This window comes from Orbicella faveolata, unplaced genomic scaffold (assembly GCF_042242905.1).
Source record: "Orbicella faveolata isolate gen_17 unplaced genomic scaffold, um_ofav_v1 contig_46, whole genome shotgun sequence".
Taxonomy (NCBI): domain Eukaryota; kingdom Metazoa; phylum Cnidaria; class Anthozoa; order Scleractinia; family Merulinidae; genus Orbicella; species Orbicella faveolata.
This window is the reverse complement of record NW_028301576.1, coordinates 25681392-25698534: the sequence shown is the minus strand read 5'-3', so window position 1 is coordinate 25698534 and position 17143 is coordinate 25681392. Positions and strand designations below refer to the sequence as shown.

The window sequence follows — 17143 nt, the reverse complement described above, 5'->3', positions numbered from 1 at the left end:
ACCCGGCCTAAACTACAAAACGAAGACCCCGTTGGTTTCGCGTCTTTTGGCATCCAACAAAGCGTTTGAGCGAGGGTCTTCGTTTTGTAGTTTGACCCGGCCTAAACTACAAAACGAAGACCCCGTCGGTTTCGCGTCTTTTGGCGTCCAACAAAGCGTTTGAGCGAGGGTCTTCGTTTTGTAGTTTGACCCGGCCTAAACTTACAAAACGAAGACCCCGTCGGTTTCGCGTGTGATAGCGTCCGATAAAGTACTTAAGCCTGATTATCGATGATTATAACTGCCTTGAGTTTGAAAGGCCTAAAATTATATGAGCTCTTCGTTTTTCGGTCTTCGGTCTTCGTTTTGTAGACACCCTGATTTTTATTGTAAACAATATCTTACTGAGTGTATTTTTCTTGTGTGCTAATTGTTGGAGAACACAGAGGTCACTGTTATGACAGAGATATTAATTTGTGAAAAGTTCTATAAACAAATGCATCTGGGAACAAATTAATTTATCATGGATGCAGCTTCTGAGAGATCCCCAATATTAATGGAACATACACTGTTCATACAGTACATGTAAAAGAGTTTAGTAATTCATTACTTATGATTGTAATGCTTTGTCGGTTTCGCGTGTGATAGCGTCCGATAAAGTACTTAAGCCTGATTATCGATGATTATAACTGCCTTGAGTTTGAAAGGCCTAAAATTATATGAGCTTTTCGTTTTTCGGTCTTCGGTCTTCAGTCTTCGATCTTTGGTCTTCGATCTTCGATCTTCGTTTTGTATACACCCTAAAAATCAATGCCTATAAGCAATCATAAGGACCTTAAATTTATATTACCTCAGAAATATCTCACCAGGCCATGGTTGCTTTGAAAATCTTTGATGTGTTAATACAGGCTCCCCATCTGTAACCTGTTCATATATTGACTGACAGGAACAGGCATGTAATTCCTTTCTTTGATATACAGTGTACTTCATTGTTAGCTGTTTACTGAATGTTAGTAGTGAATCAAATGCTAGGGGTTGGTACTCCAACTTTCACTGTGGCAGGCTCTGCCCTGAGATACAAAGCAAACTTACATAACTGTTATGAACTTCGCCACTTGCTTTCGAGAGCAAATGCAATTTGCTTCAAACAAGACACTGGAACACTGATGGTTACAACAATGTGCACAGTCCCAATCACAGGGTCATCCAGGCTGTTTGGTTGTACATATAACTGCACAACTGTATATGAGTTCAGCTTCCAGAAGAAAATCAGAGTTTGTCAGGATAAATACTGATGTTCTTGCTTACTCAATGAACGAATGTGCAGTTCCAGAAGATATTCACACCCAACACCCATTCACGGCCAGTCTTTAGAAATTCCAAATTAAAGTATCAGGAATCAAGAGCTCTAATAGAGAAAAAACCTCAATGTGGGGTATGAATCTTTTCTTGAAGAAAACAATGTCTGAGAAATCATTAATTACAAAATAATGTTTAAGAAACATCTTACCTTTCAGAGAATTTTGTAATCTACACTGTCTGGCCAGTTCATATACATGTATTTGACAAGTTGACACTGGGCATGTTTGTAAATTTGTGCACTTCAACATCACATTACTATGTAGTAGCACTGGCCAACTAAAAACAAACAGCATAATTTGGTTAATTAATATACACTGTACATTATTAGGTTGAAATATTGGTGTAGATTGTTGCACATCAACAGATACAGAAACTATTTGCACCTGAATCATAATGAGTGAAAAATCGTGCATGAGACATTTACATGTACATGTAACAGCCCTCCACCTCAGAACCATCACAGATATGATATGATATTTTTAAACTCTCTGAAATTTCAGATTATTCAAGATTAACATATGCACATACATCATCTGGGGCAACCCTAAAACACTGAATTTGGAAACCGAAATCCGGAATCCAGAATCTGGAATCCAGAATCTGGAACCAAAAACCAGAATCTGGAATCCAGATATTATGAATGATGATAGAAATAATTCACTTCAGCAATGTCTAATAAATAAATATGAGCAAAAATCATTTTGTTGTTATTTATTTTCTTGGCTTTACTTCAGCCACAGACTGTAATTGCTAAAAAATTATTGACTAGTTCTGAACAACCCTTAGCTATATATCTGGCCCCGTCGTTCAAAAGCTGCATAAAGCTATTCATTGGGTACATCACTATCCAGTCAGGGTTACTGATTTTTTGGGTGGATAGAGTTACTCATAGCCTGCGAGCAGGCTCTAGTATCTGTCTCTATTGTCTGAGCAGGCTAAATAGGTGTCTAGTGTTTTTCTGCATTGGCATGTCGCCAAGAGCCTTCATGCGGCTTTGCTGCTCACATCCCCAGCCCAAACACGAGAGCCTGCTCATAGGCTAAGTTACCCATCTTTTGTTCAAGCTGGCCCTGGTGAGAGCCCGGTTCTTGTCTAGATCAAATTGCTCTGAGAAGACTGGTGAGCAGCACATTAACAACAAGCTATTATAGGCTATTGCAGTGAGTTTCTGGCAGTCTTTTAGCATCTTTGAACAGCATGTGGTCTGATCTGTCAGCAAGTGAGAAGCAGACGGAAGTAAGTGTGCAACATTTCTACAAATTGTTTTAATATGATGGCCGCCAAGAATATGAAATGCTGATTTGTCACAGTATCAGTGTGGAAATTGTGTTAATCTGGAATTGGTCTCGTATCTGTTGGAAAAATCAAATTTCATATTTAGACCAGACGGGTTAGCCCTTGGACTTCGAAATTGGGGGATGTGACTGTCAATGTACAGGGAGCTGCCACTGATGGATATCCTCTTCTCTATGACATTTTCTATCTTGTTCAGTATGTACTAGACTTAAAGGATAAATTTATACTTCCGGTAAATTGAAGATCACTTATTAAACAAAATGGCAATTACCAGCAAGCTTATTTTAGACACTCTCGAGGTGCTTGGAATAAAATTAAGACACACTTTACTGAGATTCTCATAATCATAGCCCTCACTAAAAATAACGGTTGCACAATTTCAACAGACGGGGAATTTTTGTTTCAAAAAAGGTTAAGTTTGAGGTCCTTTTTACTTGGCAGCTTACTTTTTACAGTCGAAAAGCTAAGCAAAACAATTTTCGCGTATTTGAAGAACTTATTTTCTTTGATTTGTGGATTCCAGTTTCCAGTTTCTGGATTCCGGTTTCTGGGTTTTAGGGTTGCCCCATATTTAACATATTGTTTGCTTCACATTCAGTTTACACATGGCTGTTATCCAGCATAGGCAGACTTATAAGTTTTCCTTCAAAAATATATTGCAACAACTATTGCATCTTTCGCTACCTATTCTTGTGATGAAATGACACAAAATTCAAGAACAAGAAGTCATAAGCATAAAACTAACTTACATGGTAGTGCTTACAGTTCCTCTTACTGTCTGCATATGCTGTCCATAAACTGATGCTGCCTGGACAATGTACTCATTATTTTTCTGATCACACCTTTTAAAACGTCACTGTTATATAATTTGTCCTGAAAAAGCAATACATGAAATGTTATGCCTTTGGCACTCACCAAATACCTTTACATGATGTATAATGTACACCACATCAACATTCACAATTCTCTTTACTTTCATTGTAACTCTTTTGTGTCATTTTCCCTCACTTGAAGACAGGACTTCCACATTAGGTTATAATTTGCCTCTGGAATCTCTATGAATTCACAGGGAGTGATAACAATTAAATCATGACTAATTTTAGCAAAGGAGGCATTCAAATGTCAGATTTTAATGCTAAGTTTATACAGTAACTTTACATTACTCTTCGTACATATATATAACCTCTCAATTATTGCACCTATAGACAGAAGGTGTGCTGGGGGAAATGTTCTAAACTCTCTGAACTTTTCCCCCTTACCTGTAATAGGATGACTATTATGAACTATGGTTTGTAACCAACACCAACATCAGTTTATGTATACACATGTATATTTTGTTGTCGTCTGTAATCATAAAAAAATAAAAATTTAAAATCCTCCATAAAGTTCACACTCAGTAACACTGCTACATGTAGCGCTGTTACTGGAAGTCAATTTAAGTGAAACTGTTGAAACAGCTCTGCCAAAATTTTTCCAAGCAGTTAAGGCAGGATAACAGAATATACATGTAGCACACAGCAAAGGCTAGAGATACACACATGTTAGTTATCAGTTAGGATTTGGTGAGCTTCTGTGCTGTAGATATGGTGGAAAATAATAGATTATCAGAAATGAAGGTTCCTGAGACATTTTGACAGCACTGAGAGGAATTAATATATAAATTCACAAAAGAAGGAGAAGTTCTTGCCCTGTCCAGTTCTCTGTAATAAAAATATCATTTACATATGAGTCATTTATATGTGGTTTGTGTTTAAAGCCGATATAATGCACACTCTGATTGGCCAATTCCAGTGCATTATTTACATTTACATGGTATACCTCGGTAAAACCATAAAACATTTTGTGCGACTAAAATAAAAAATATAAAAAATAAAAAGAAATGCCTAATTCATAACAATTTAAAATACTCAACACTAAAATGAATGTAATTCTTTACTTGAAAAATATTCTCCCGTAATGCCCATGGGTCAATTACAAGCATGCTAAAAAGTCCTAACAAGGAAATTAAGAAAACTATTGCTTTTTTCTGGAAAATTGTAGCGACTGAAGACAATGATGGAACACTCTGAGAGTGCTTTCTATCAACCTGATGAGATAAAATTTAAGGAGAATAGAGAATTCACGAAGTTATATCACAAACAAATTGGTACAGGACAGGAGAAAGGAAACTGTACAGCCAGGAAGAAACTGAAACTTTCTTCGACCAGCAAAAAAGTATGCATGCACAACAAAGAAAACAGTCAGTGACATTCATTTAATAAGTTAGTAAATAAAAAATTAGTGTGAAGAAGAGAGCAAAGAGAGAGAGAATGGAGATAGGAGAGTGCTCTGTCCAACTAAATTGTGTATATGTGTATGTAAAAGTTATTCTTATTACTGAGAAATGGTCAGGGCAAGAACTTCTATTACACTGTTCAATTTACCGAGTTAATTAGTACTATCTCACTTTTTTGGAACATTTCCATGTTAAGTGTAAATACCGCATTGGGGAATAACCTCTTATTAACAAAATACGGTCAATGTACCCCCAACCAAAAGCAATGGCACAAATAACATGAAATAGCCAATCAAAATCAAAGCAGAGCTTTATTTGCAGACAGGATTGTCATGCATAATCGTCTACTCGACATTTTGGACTATATAAGCATTTCACCAAACCGAACTAATTGGACAGACAACAAAATAAAACGAGGAAATCTACATTATAAAAACAAGATGCATATCACTACATCTGAGCTCGAGTATCAACAGCAAATCCCTTTTCAATGAACGGTGACTGAATAAAAGAGAGGATAAAGAAAATTCGTTTAAGCTTGCGGTGTTAAAGTTGAAAAATTATTCACGCTTAAATTTGAATATTACTGAGAGTCTATTTTTGCCGACGGCTTAATTTAGCTATGCAGTCATTTTATTGGCAGTAGCTTTACCAGTCTTCAACCAATTTAACCTCAGAATTCACAAAAGCATTTCGCCAAACCGAATAAATTGAACTAACAAAACGAGGAAATCTCCATACTTTGTAATCACAATATGCAAATATTCACATAGGAACAAAAGTAAATTTAGCAAATCCTGTTCGCTTCGGCTTAAAATGGTTTGTAGACCTTGCTTGGTTCAGTTTTCAACAACAGAAGAACAAATTTTAGCAGTCTACGAAGCGGCAGTGCTAATTAAATCAGAGAAAACTTCAAAACTCGCCCGGCCGTGTTTACAAGTACGATTTTGGTTAAGCTTATTTTTAGATGTGAGGTTATAAGCTTAAATTCACGACGAAAATCAATAGAAAACATAATTTGTTTACAACTTACAGCAACCTCCAAAGCGACCCACGTGTTATTGTTTAGAGACGAGCGAAATTAAAACGATGCAATTTTTAAAATCTCTTACAGCATGGCTTCAAATAAGGAAGACTCTTAATGGATTCCAATTGAAAATAAGCTTATATCGCCGAGGAAACTTGTTAATTTTCATACCAAACGCAACAACAAAAGTCACTTACCGCAAGTTGGCAATTCAGTTTGGCCAGTGTAAATCTTCCAGGCAGAAACTTGCAGCAAAAGTTGTCAAGACTAAACTGAAGTTATATTTTCGATAGAGCAACGAATCAACCACTTCTTTCCGCTACTTTTACTGTTTTGCAATTTCTCCAAAACACTCGGGTATGTTTGATTTCTCTAATGTTCATCACCTGACCAAATCAGGTGACTTTTGAATTTTCTTGCACGGCTGCACAGCATCACGTTTGCGCGAATATTGAACTTGGCCATGGGGAGTTCGGCAGTCTTCTGAATCAATTTGTCGGGTACTTTTGCCTCCTTTCTATAGCCCTCGTTAGCTTTGGTTCACGGTATTGTTCGGTATTATTTCACCTCCTTTCTCTAGCCCTTGACTAGCTATAATTCACGGCATTGTTCAGTACTGTTTCACCTCCTTCCCCAGCGCTGGCCCGCTCAGTCTTTTTCGCGATCTTCTTCGCTACTTCTTTGCCTGTTAATTCTTGCTTTCTGTCTTTTGCTTCAGCGTAACCCTGTCTTAAAAATATTAAATCAACCTCCACTATCGTTTTTCTTTAAAAATCCCGCCAAGAAAAATGGCATTCACCCGCTACCAACTGAGGGTGCATGTCTCTGTCAACCTATTAGCTGGAGTATGGCCGCCATCTTGCGCGACTCCGTCGTCGTCGTCGTCACCATCGTGCGTACGCGCCCACGAGCAATACCGCTAGCCATGATAACCATGAGAAAATCAATTCATGGGTTTCCTTTTCTTCCCTATATGGGTATGGGGCTCCGCCGGAGCTCCGCTATTAATGCACCTATGTCGATCCAATCAGTGGTAGTCATGTTTTGGTTTTCTATAACGTATCCAATGCATATAAAAGGTGAGTTAGCGTCCCTTTAAGTAGTTTTTCGTTCCATCTCGCATGGCCTTGTCAACCTTGAACTCTTGATGTTTTTTGATTTCCTAACCCTTGGCTCAAGCGGGACCGATATGTGAGTACCTTTGTCATTTTGATTAGGTTACGTTTTATAGCTATGGGCGAAGGAATACAAAGGAACATTTGTACAATGTTAATTAATTTATAGTCTTCTAAATTAGAAAATGTTCTTAATGTTACTAGAGTGAACGCCCACCTTTTAGATTCGAAAGCATTGAGCTGTTAATCAGTTCCTGTTAATCAGTTGTGTATTTCTGTGATCAAATCTTATTTAGTATCTTAGCGTGGTATTTACACTGGCCATTTTTTACCTCATGGTATGTACTTCATACCATGAGGTATAGTGATGGTTGGATTTGTCACTCCATTCCGTTAGACAATTAATTTATGCATTAAATCCACATTAAACATGAATTAAACACGTTTTCCCCTGTCCCCTATACTAGGTTTGGTTTTGTCACAAAGTCGTGTCATTGTTTTATGTTCATATACGTGGGGGGAGGGGGTGGGACAAAGGTGGCAGTACATGTTTCCAAAATGGCATCTGTTGTGTTGAGCCCGACGCAAAAATTGTCAAGGCGAGTTTTCTTTCCTTTCGCTCCATCTTTGATCAAAGTACACTTTTGACGACCTCACAAACGAACAGGAAATGTACTCAAGGGAGTTCGAGGGGAAAGAAATGGGTTTTAAAGTCTTAAAAGTTACGATGTCTCCAAGATACATTGGGATGACGAGGAATAGAATACACAAAACGAACTATTCAAAATGAATGCTTTATGGTCTGGGGAAAAAGGTAAGCTGCCCTCCTTCTACTGTATTGCATTTTGAATTTTCTAAAAATACTCGCAGGACGTATGATTTAAAATTAAATGCACTTTTAATATTTCGCAATTCGCTGGGAAGCTGTTTGGAAAATGTCACATGACAAAGGAGATCGATGAAGCTTTCGTCAAGTTCCCCTTTCGCTGGGACTTAAATGCCACAACTGCGACAAGCTATAGAGATTGAACACAACTGCCAAACAAATGCTAAATACAATATACGCCAAATACCATAACCAATACCATAACAAATACAAAATATCAAACAACAAATAAATGCCAAACAGATGATCTGTTACCTGCCGAATACCACCTGAAATACACCAAGGTCAGGAGCAATTGATTATCGAAGGTAATCCTACAATACCCGAGCAGTTTGAAAATCAAAATAAAATACCAGTTCAGTTGTCAAGTAATTGTCAGTACAGAAATGCAGATAAAAATGTGAATGTATGGAATTCTGAGCTACCATTGTCTCCCATCCTCAGTTTAGAATGACCGTGAAAGAGAACCCTCCATAATTTCTTACAAAATAGTTACCAGACTTTCTAATGGCAAAAAGATAAATAAATAAAAAATTTTAAAAAATGTCGCTGAAATTATACATTAGAAATTAATGTCACGAAATCCTCCAAGCTGAAGGCTATGTTGTGTGGATACCATGGTTGTCATTTCTTAGAGTGATATAGAGGTTTAAAATTCATGATTTTCTCAAAGAAGTATTTCATTAGACAAAGTTTAAGTTTGTGTATTTTTTGAACAAGAACTCCAAAGCATAAAAACTTGCCTCTGTTTTGTATGATAGCTGAAGGTAATATTTTCAGAAAATTAAGGCAGCTCCAAATGAAAACGTATCATTTTTTGAGCAGAATCATATCATTGAGTGGAGATATGGAGTCAAATCCTGGTCCTGCAAATGAGTACCGGTATTGCATATCAGTACCTTTTATATCACCCACAAATTCTGTCTGTTTATTAGAATTCAGATTGTCTCAGTTAGGCAGAACTGCACTTGATGTTGAAGGAGGTGGTGATTGCTTTTTTAGGGCTGTATCACATCAACTCTATGGAAATCCTAATAGTCATTTCTATGTGCGCAGTGTTGGCATTCAGTATTTAGTGAATCACCCTGAACAATTTTATAGAGAGTAAAACTGAGCATTCTTGGCAAGGTTATTTGGAAAGAAAATCATGTCAAGGAACATGGGCTGATGCTATCATAATTCAAGCTGTTGCCAATTGTCTTAATTTATCAATTCATATTGCTGAATCAAATCCAACTTTTTCTCCAGTTACTGTTGTTGAACCAGTGAATGTTACAAATGCCCTAAACATTTGCATTGGACACCTAGATGAATTTCATTATGTTTCCATAGTAGAAAACAGAACAATGGAGATAAGTGACAGCAGCAAACAAACAAAGAAATGCAAATGAAAACAAACCAGTTAATAACAGTGAAAAACGTAAAGCTTACAGAAGAAAATACATGAGAGAATACATGAAAGACAGAAGAGCTGATGATAACGTTAGAATAAATGAGAATCAAAAACGAGTACAAGGCTGCAACATTAATAGCAAAACATCTAGGAACAAGAAACACCAGGCTGCTAAAAGAACAAAATTGAACCCAGAACATGTCAGAGAAATTGAGCAGCGCTCCTTCAGAAAACGAAAATCAGGTAACCCATAGCACATAAGGCAAATAACCGAACAGTTGGTAAGAAACAGACGAAAGGCCGGGGCTCTGGCAAGTGTATCACTACTAACATGTAGCAGTCATGAGTTGCAGCCACAAGAAAACAAGTACAATGCAATTTCTATGATAAATTTGTTTTACAAAAAACATTGCATGTGGCCCAGAATATGTATGCACTTGTTGTGACGAATTGTGGTTCAAGTGCTCTGTAGTGAAATGTGATCCAAACAAATATAGGGCTTGTTCACTAGAAATTGTCGAGTCCTGTCTTACTGGTTTTAAAAGTGTCAATGACACTGAATGGATCTGCAGGACTTGCAATAAAAAAAAGTCTAAAAAAAAGTCTGAAAAAGCAATTGTCTAACTTGCAACACAAAAGGTCTAAAACAAGGCAGGTTACCCATCTGTTCTAAAGCCAATAAGATGGGTTATCCTTGTAAGCCTAATGCATTGAATTTCACATCACTATAAGAGCGACTAATATCACCTCGTATACCGTTTACGGAATTCCGTGAACTATCTAGGGTTGGTCAATTGTCTATTCATGGAAACATTGTCAATGTGCCAAGTGATGTAAATTCGACTGTTCATTGTCTCCCAAGGCCAAGAACCAAATCACAGACCATTCCAATAAAACTTAAAAGGCGACTTGGTTACGAGCATCACTATCAGTTTCAGATTGTCAGACCTAAGAAAGTATTAGATGCAGCCAAATATGTTATAGACACGTGAATTATTTAAAACTGAAGGCATAAAAGTGCAAAATGCATGGCTAGATGGCATAACTTCGCGACCCATGAAGAGTGGGGTGAGTTTGTTCAAAACCCTAACACATCCAGTGCTGATGTACAAACTAATGAAATCTTCACAAATTGTCAAAACAATATTTGCACTGCTGATGTTCATAATCCAGACAGAGAAAAAGACACTAAAAGGATTACCAGTGTTTCCTGTCAAAATGTTATATATATTAGATGAAGACCTTATTTCTATAAACATGCTCAACTAATGGCTGCTTATTAACATGATGCACTTTTCAACTTGACACCTTACAAATGCAACACTCCTTAGTTCCAAAAGAGGCAAAGGACAGTACTTCATAGAATAATTACCACATACCATGAGGTAGCTCGAAGGAGCCTTTGATTGATGTATTGTTATTCGATTTTGTTATGTTATCGATTCCTAATTGTTAGTTTGTCTTGTGTAAGTTTTGACTATTTGTTACGCAACTTTTCCGCTAAATTGATAGAAATTCGTCACATATTGTTATTTCAGTTTACGATCGTTTAATTTGATGCAATACATTGCTGATACCATCAACTTTGGTTTTCCGTAGTTTACTTGTCTACCCTTGAAGGCGACCTGTAAAGTAGTCCCACCCACTAGTTTGTCCTGACACACCTCGAGCTCGTTTTGTTTCGTCTCATTTTGGAATTTGCCAGTCGCTGCAGACACTACAGTAACAAATACAAAGACAGTGGGGACACTTACATCGCCTACACATGTATGTTACGGCAATAACATTGCAATTTTGCTTTTATTTGAAGATATGTCAATCATTTATGTGAAATTAATTCTGATTTGTTAAAAATCTAGGAAATAGTTAAACCCTCAACATCAACAGATCTAGAGCCCAAACCAGGTTGTTCCTCATCATTAGAAGAAAAAGAGGTAATAACTGTAATTTCTTAACTGCAAATTAGGCCTTTGCATGCATACATTCATGTAGTTCAACTTTACCCCTTTAGTTAGTAGCCTTGTTTTCATCACATTTCCTCTCAAACCTCTGACAGACTGACACTTGTTAAATATATTTTTTTCATGTTAATTTGTAACTTTTAGCTAGGGATTCAGTCATGATAAAATGTATACAGTTTGCACTTTGAAAGCAAGGCGAAATTAAGCATGCAGTGTTAACATTTTGTGAAATCATAATGCAATGAGGACACAAAGGTTGATTTCCTTTATTATTTTTTAGGTGGGGAGAACACCATACCAGCCACCAGCAAAGGTAAATTCAACTAGATTTGCCCTGTTTTTACATTAATTCAATAACAGTCAGACTTACAACCCAAAAAGTACTTAAAGTTAATCTCATTGAATTTCAGATAACCATCTCAGGAAAAACTACAACTGTAAGCTGAAGGAAAATGGTTGTAAATTCAATTTACCAAAAACAGAATTGAGTTATTGGGATTTGAAGTGTCATCATATATGATGTACATAAAGAATGCTTAACTTCAAGTTTTAGCTTTGTATTTAAATGAATTGATTTTGTCTTGAATTCAGGTTATAATGACTCAAACAAGAAAGCAGCTAGAATTCACTGAGGAAGCTTCTGGGGTTCTGCTGTCACAACCTGTGGCCATAGAAGGTATTAATTTACATTCAAAACTCTTCATTAAATAAAGGACCTCCTCCTCCCCCCCCCCCAATAATGGCAAGTAATTTACACTCATGATGCCAAAATGATCCTGAGGGTTGAATAATTTGCATTAATAATTTTGGTTAATCTCCCTTAATTAAGTGGCAACAGATATTCTTCCCAAATTTTGAACAATCACAAACAGATATAAGCAAAAAACTAAATAATCCAATTTTCACAGAAACATTACACCAATATGTACCATACATCTGCCTTGTAATATGTCAAGTAAACTGAAGTCACTTGCTATCACAGAATCACTGACTAAGAATTTTTTGGATTAAAACCAGGTGTTGTGTTAAGACTTGTCTTCGAATCAGTATTAGTAGCCTATTCACAAAAGGAATTCTCCTGACTGCATAATTTTAATTATTAAAAATAACTATATTCATAAGTGTAATGGAGTCAATCTCAGTATCTTTTTCTCCGTTAGTGCCAGACAAGACAAGTGACAATTGCTTTAAATGTGGACTGAAATACAGTACATCAAAGAAAGGCACAAAACAATGGGTTGCTTGTGACAAATGCAAAAGTTGGTATCACTTGTAAGCATTCTCATATGAATTTTAATCATAGATTGCTCACAGCAATATTAATTAGTTATATGAATATTTACTACAAAGAATGGGCAATAAGTAAATGATACTCAAACATTTGGTATGAAAACATGTTCAAGAATGGTCAGTGAGAAGACCAGCATATATTTCAAGTGCTATTCAGAACAATGGTAAATTAAAGAAATTTTTCATTATTCTTATCTAGTGATCCTCTTCAGATGAGGGAAAATTTAGTTTAGAAACCAATCCCTTAATAGTGAATTATTGACAATTGAAGCAATGTACAAGGGACGTCCTTTTAAGGAATTCTAATTAATAGTTTTTGTTAATTTATATTTACAGTGAATGCAGTGGATTAAAGACCCTTCCAGGAGAAAAGGATCCTTATATGCGAAAGAATGGAAATGCATAGCTTCTCCTTAGCGGTTGTTTATTTCTTGCATCTGCAAGAGAGACTAAAAAGTTCCCAAGTTAATGGTTTTAATAAACTGCAAATTGTAAATTTGTGACAAAAGAAACCAAGAAAGTGCTCAAGTATTGCTCCAGACTCAGCGGCACCTAATGAAAGTGCAAATTAATGTAATCAGTCTTTGGGGCAACTTGTACACCGATGCTGGTTAATATCCACCAAGTAGCGATGTTTACCTTCCGTGATTATCTAATAAGTGACTATCCGATAAGTAAATTAGTTCTTGTTCATGGGTGATAAGAAAATTTGCCTTTTGAGAAAAAAAATTGTTTCCCTTCCATTTCTTCACTTTCTTTTATCCCTAAAAAACAAGCGCATCTTACATGTGTTTCAGAGAAAACAAGGCTTTCATGTTACAAACCTTTGCAAGGAAAACAAAAGTATCAGGTTACAAAGTTGGGCGAAGAGCTAAATTGTCATGTTTGTTTAAGGTATTATTGAATTTGCAATAAACAAAAATCGTCGTAAAACCCCAGAGTAAAATTTAAAAGCTGCCTTGATAAACAGTAATTGTATGTCATGTTTGGACCTTGAATGAAAGTACAACCTTGAAACATACGCACTGCTAAGGGGAAGAGCCCTTAGCTGAGACTACCAAGGTAGACATAAACTGGAAGTGAATGGAGCAGGGGTGAGTACTTACTCAGTATCGGACTACCGTGCCAGAGCTATCAATTGCACTCTGCACTACATGTATCTGAGATTGTTTCACTAGTTTGATGTAAGAATGCATGGGCTTCTGTTGAGCCCACGAGCTATAGTTAAATGTAGTGAAAATTAAAAATAGAGAGATTAAGCAAAACCTTATACGGCAAGTGGCACACTTGAGCTTGATTTTCATTGTGTTTCATTTTTGTAGAATTCTTAAAGAAATCCTTCAGAGAACAATATAAATCACACATTCACTACAAACACAAACCTACTAATTTCCATATAAAACATCTAACAATAGATTGTAGAAGTGGAATTTTTGCCCTTCGCAGGAAAAAGCAAACGCCATTCTTTGTATCTGTAATAACATGTACATGTATGCCAACAGCTTATCAATAGGGAGTTTAGTCACATGATTTTCCCACGTGAATCGAGCCAAAACATTATCACTTCCAAACTTTCCGTTTATTCTCGTTAATATATTGTGTTCTTCTACAATTAAAATTCACCCACCTTTAGAAGATACCTTTGAGAATAAAACCTTTAAATTTCATCGTGATTGGTGGCTTATTTCTATTGCGTCAGGGATCGTGAGTGAAGCGTGGCCACCATGCTTGACTAAACCTGACCTGACCTGGGGAAGGCAAAATTCAATTTCGCAGTGCTCATTCGCAACAAAACAATCGCTAACGTATGAAAAAATAGGGCTAAAGGATCAGGGGACTCCTAGGCAGTGGTTACTTTGGTCAAATGTCCGCAGTTCACAAAATATAGTTGATTATCTAAATTAGAAGCTATTTTCGAAGAGATTTATTATCGTTATTTGGTTTAAACTACACCTGAAGTATTTTATAGCCTTTAAGGTTTTTGTTAAGCAAAAAATCAGTCGAATTTGACGTGTTTTCATGCGCCGGAGAGCAAGTTATAATATGTGAGTTCCAACGCGCACCGAGAAGTCATGGCGCATAGCAAGGATCAAGTTTGCCAGGGGCCATCAACTTCAACAAGCCTTTCGGATTCGAGTAAAACAGAGGGTAAGCAGATATTTCTTTGCTTTATTGAGCTTTTTTAGACAAGTGATTTTATGCTTCACTTTACGAGCAAACTATTAGAAAAGAAAAGAAAATGCGCTGTTTATGGCTTTAAGAATTTTCCTGCTGAACCTGACACAGAAGCTTGGTGATTGTTGTATTCAGTAAATTGTGTAAATTAGTAAAACATGTTCATGTCCCACTTGAATTCGCTACTATTATTGGAATATTGTATGCACTAATATAGGTATCCTATTGTTTAATATTCTAATATTAGTGTTCTTTTGCTTGTATATTATTATTCCACCAAAGAGAAAATCTATGGCCTTTAGCTATTGACATATTGAGTATTGTTTTGGACTGAGCTTTACTTTGTGCTCAAATTTTGAAGTGTTACAGATTATAAGAACAGAGATTTAATGATGTTTTTAATTCCATTGACAGATAATGTTCTGTTAAACAAAAGCAGTTTTGGGGGACCTTACTGTCTGAGAAATGGTTTGGATGTGGCAGCCTTGAAGAGTGGGGATCTGGAACCTTTGAAGAGGGAGTCCTTTACTGTTGGTCTTATCCTGGAACTCTGGAAACAGAGGAATTCTCTTAACCAAATGCTTCAATGGATAACTGCTTTGACTCCACTCGAACTGCAAAGGTATCTGAGTGGTGTGACAGCTCAAACTCTGAACAAATCATGCAATGATTTAATGAAAAAAGGCCAAAAGCTTGGTGAAAATAAAAAGAAAGAGGAACTTGAATTGCTGAAGCAAAGTTTGTTTCATTTACCTGGCTCAAATGCACCAATGGTGAGAGAAACACTAACACCCAAGTCAAAAAAAATTGCAGAGCTTAAGGGTGAAAACAGGGGGCTAAAAAGATCTGTCAGCAAAATGCTCAGTTTTAGTGAGAGACTGATGGATGAGAAAGATGCTTTGATTGATGACCAAGCAGCTTTGGAGGATGAATATTTTTCAACTGTTGAACACATGCGTACAATAACGAACAATATTGCTGGTGTAGCTGTAAAGTGTAAACGTGAAAGGGATACCTTTGAGCAAGATCTCAAAGGTTTGCAAGAGCAGTTCAATGAACAATCAGAAAAGCTGAATGAGATTCAAGAGAAACTAGCATCCTATACACCTAGAAATGTGAAAAAGAGGCAGTAAAGGGCACATTCAAAGATTAATGATCTTAAATCCAGAATTTCTGAACTTGAAGTGGAAAAGTGCAGTATCTCCAATGAGCTTTCAGAAGTCAAGGAAAAATTTGAACAAGCCAAAAGTGAAGTTGAACAGCTGAAAAAGCAGCAAATTGGCTTACAGAAAAAGGTGTCACATATTAAAAAGCAAAAGAGCACACAGGCTAATGAAATTGATTTGTTAAAGGAGCATGCTGCCAACATATTAAAGCTTGAATCATGTGCCAGAGTTGAAAGAAAAAAACAAAGAATTACAACAGCTAACTTGTTTGCTGGAGGATGACACAATCAGCACATTTGAAGATGGGAAGTATGTTGACGAGGTGCAAGAAGTGATCATGGAACTGCTAGCCATGAATGTTTCAATGAGCAAGGTCAATGAAGTAATACAAACAGTTTTGAAAAAATTGGCCGGGAAAAGTTTGTCAAGACTTCCAAGCAAGGCCGTCCACTCTCGCCTACTTGTTTAGGCTAAGCACATTGCTGATGTACAACTAGGGAGGGCTATGCTAGAAGAAGCTGACCCTTCCCAGGTAGTTGGAAACACCCTCCATGGAGATGGCACTACTAAATATCATTGGCATTACCAAGATTTTGAAATAACAACTCCCTCTTGTCAGACATACTCAATGGGCCTTCTTGAGTTGGGAAAGTCAGACACAGAAGCCATGATGGATTCATTTAAGTCCAGAGTTAAGGAAATTGCACAAGCATTGCACAGTGGTGAGAATGTAACAATTGAAGATAAAGTTGCAGAGTTGGTGACATCCATTAAGAACACCACGTCCAATCAAGGACCAACTAATGCCACTTTTAATGAACAACTGACAGAATTGCAAAAGGCATTACTCCCAAAGGTGGTGGAGAAATGGGAAGACCTTAGTGAAAATTCGAAGAAATCCCTTGAGGAAATGGGAAACTTTTATTGCAAACTGCATTTACTTGTAAATCTGGGTGAAGAAGCAAACAAAGCCTTAAAATTGTTTGAACATGCTGCAACAGAAGGCAGAAATCCATTGGCATTTCTTTCTTCAAATGAGTCTGGTTCCTGTAGGCTAACAAGAACAGCATGTGAAGCTTTTCATTCCCGTGGTAGCCAGACCGCTGGAGTGTCAGAGTATTTTGATGTGCATCTCTCTGAAAATGGTGTGGAAAGCAAATTGGTTGAATTCATCGGGAATCGCTTCAACATAATATTTTACAACTCTGCTGCTGTTTT

At 36.8% G+C, this 17143-nt stretch overlaps 1 protein-coding gene and 1 long non-coding RNA gene across 5 annotated transcripts; one reads left to right on the top strand and one right to left on the bottom strand.

Annotated features, from left to right (window-relative positions):
* Positions 1 to 869: 869 nt before the first annotated feature.
* On the bottom strand, positions 870 to 4022 carry LOC149099167 (uncharacterized). 4 transcript variants are annotated; one of them, XR_016203861.1, is made up of 3 exons: positions 3897 to 4022; positions 3387 to 3510; positions 870 to 1617 (listed from the first exon to the last, which is right to left on the bottom strand). It is a non-coding gene; the product is annotated as an uncharacterized LOC149099167 (long non-coding RNA). The 4 variants fall into 4 exon arrangements; XR_016203862.1 differs by lacking the exon at positions 3897 to 4022 and adding an exon at positions 3611 to 3857; XR_016203860.1 differs by lacking the exon at positions 3897 to 4022 and having other exon boundaries at positions 870 to 1049; positions 1490 to 1617; positions 3387 to 3589.
* Positions 4023 to 11891: 7869 nt separating this feature from the next.
* Positions 11892 to 12990, top strand: LOC149099166 (uncharacterized). Its single transcript, XM_089276777.1, has 3 exons — positions 11892 to 11970; positions 12455 to 12566; positions 12921 to 12990. Exons 1-3 carry the CDS (start codon positions 11892 to 11894, stop codon positions 12988 to 12990), a joined length of 261 nt encoding a protein of 86 aa, XP_089132903.1.
* Positions 12991 to 17143: the final 4153 nt, after the last annotated feature.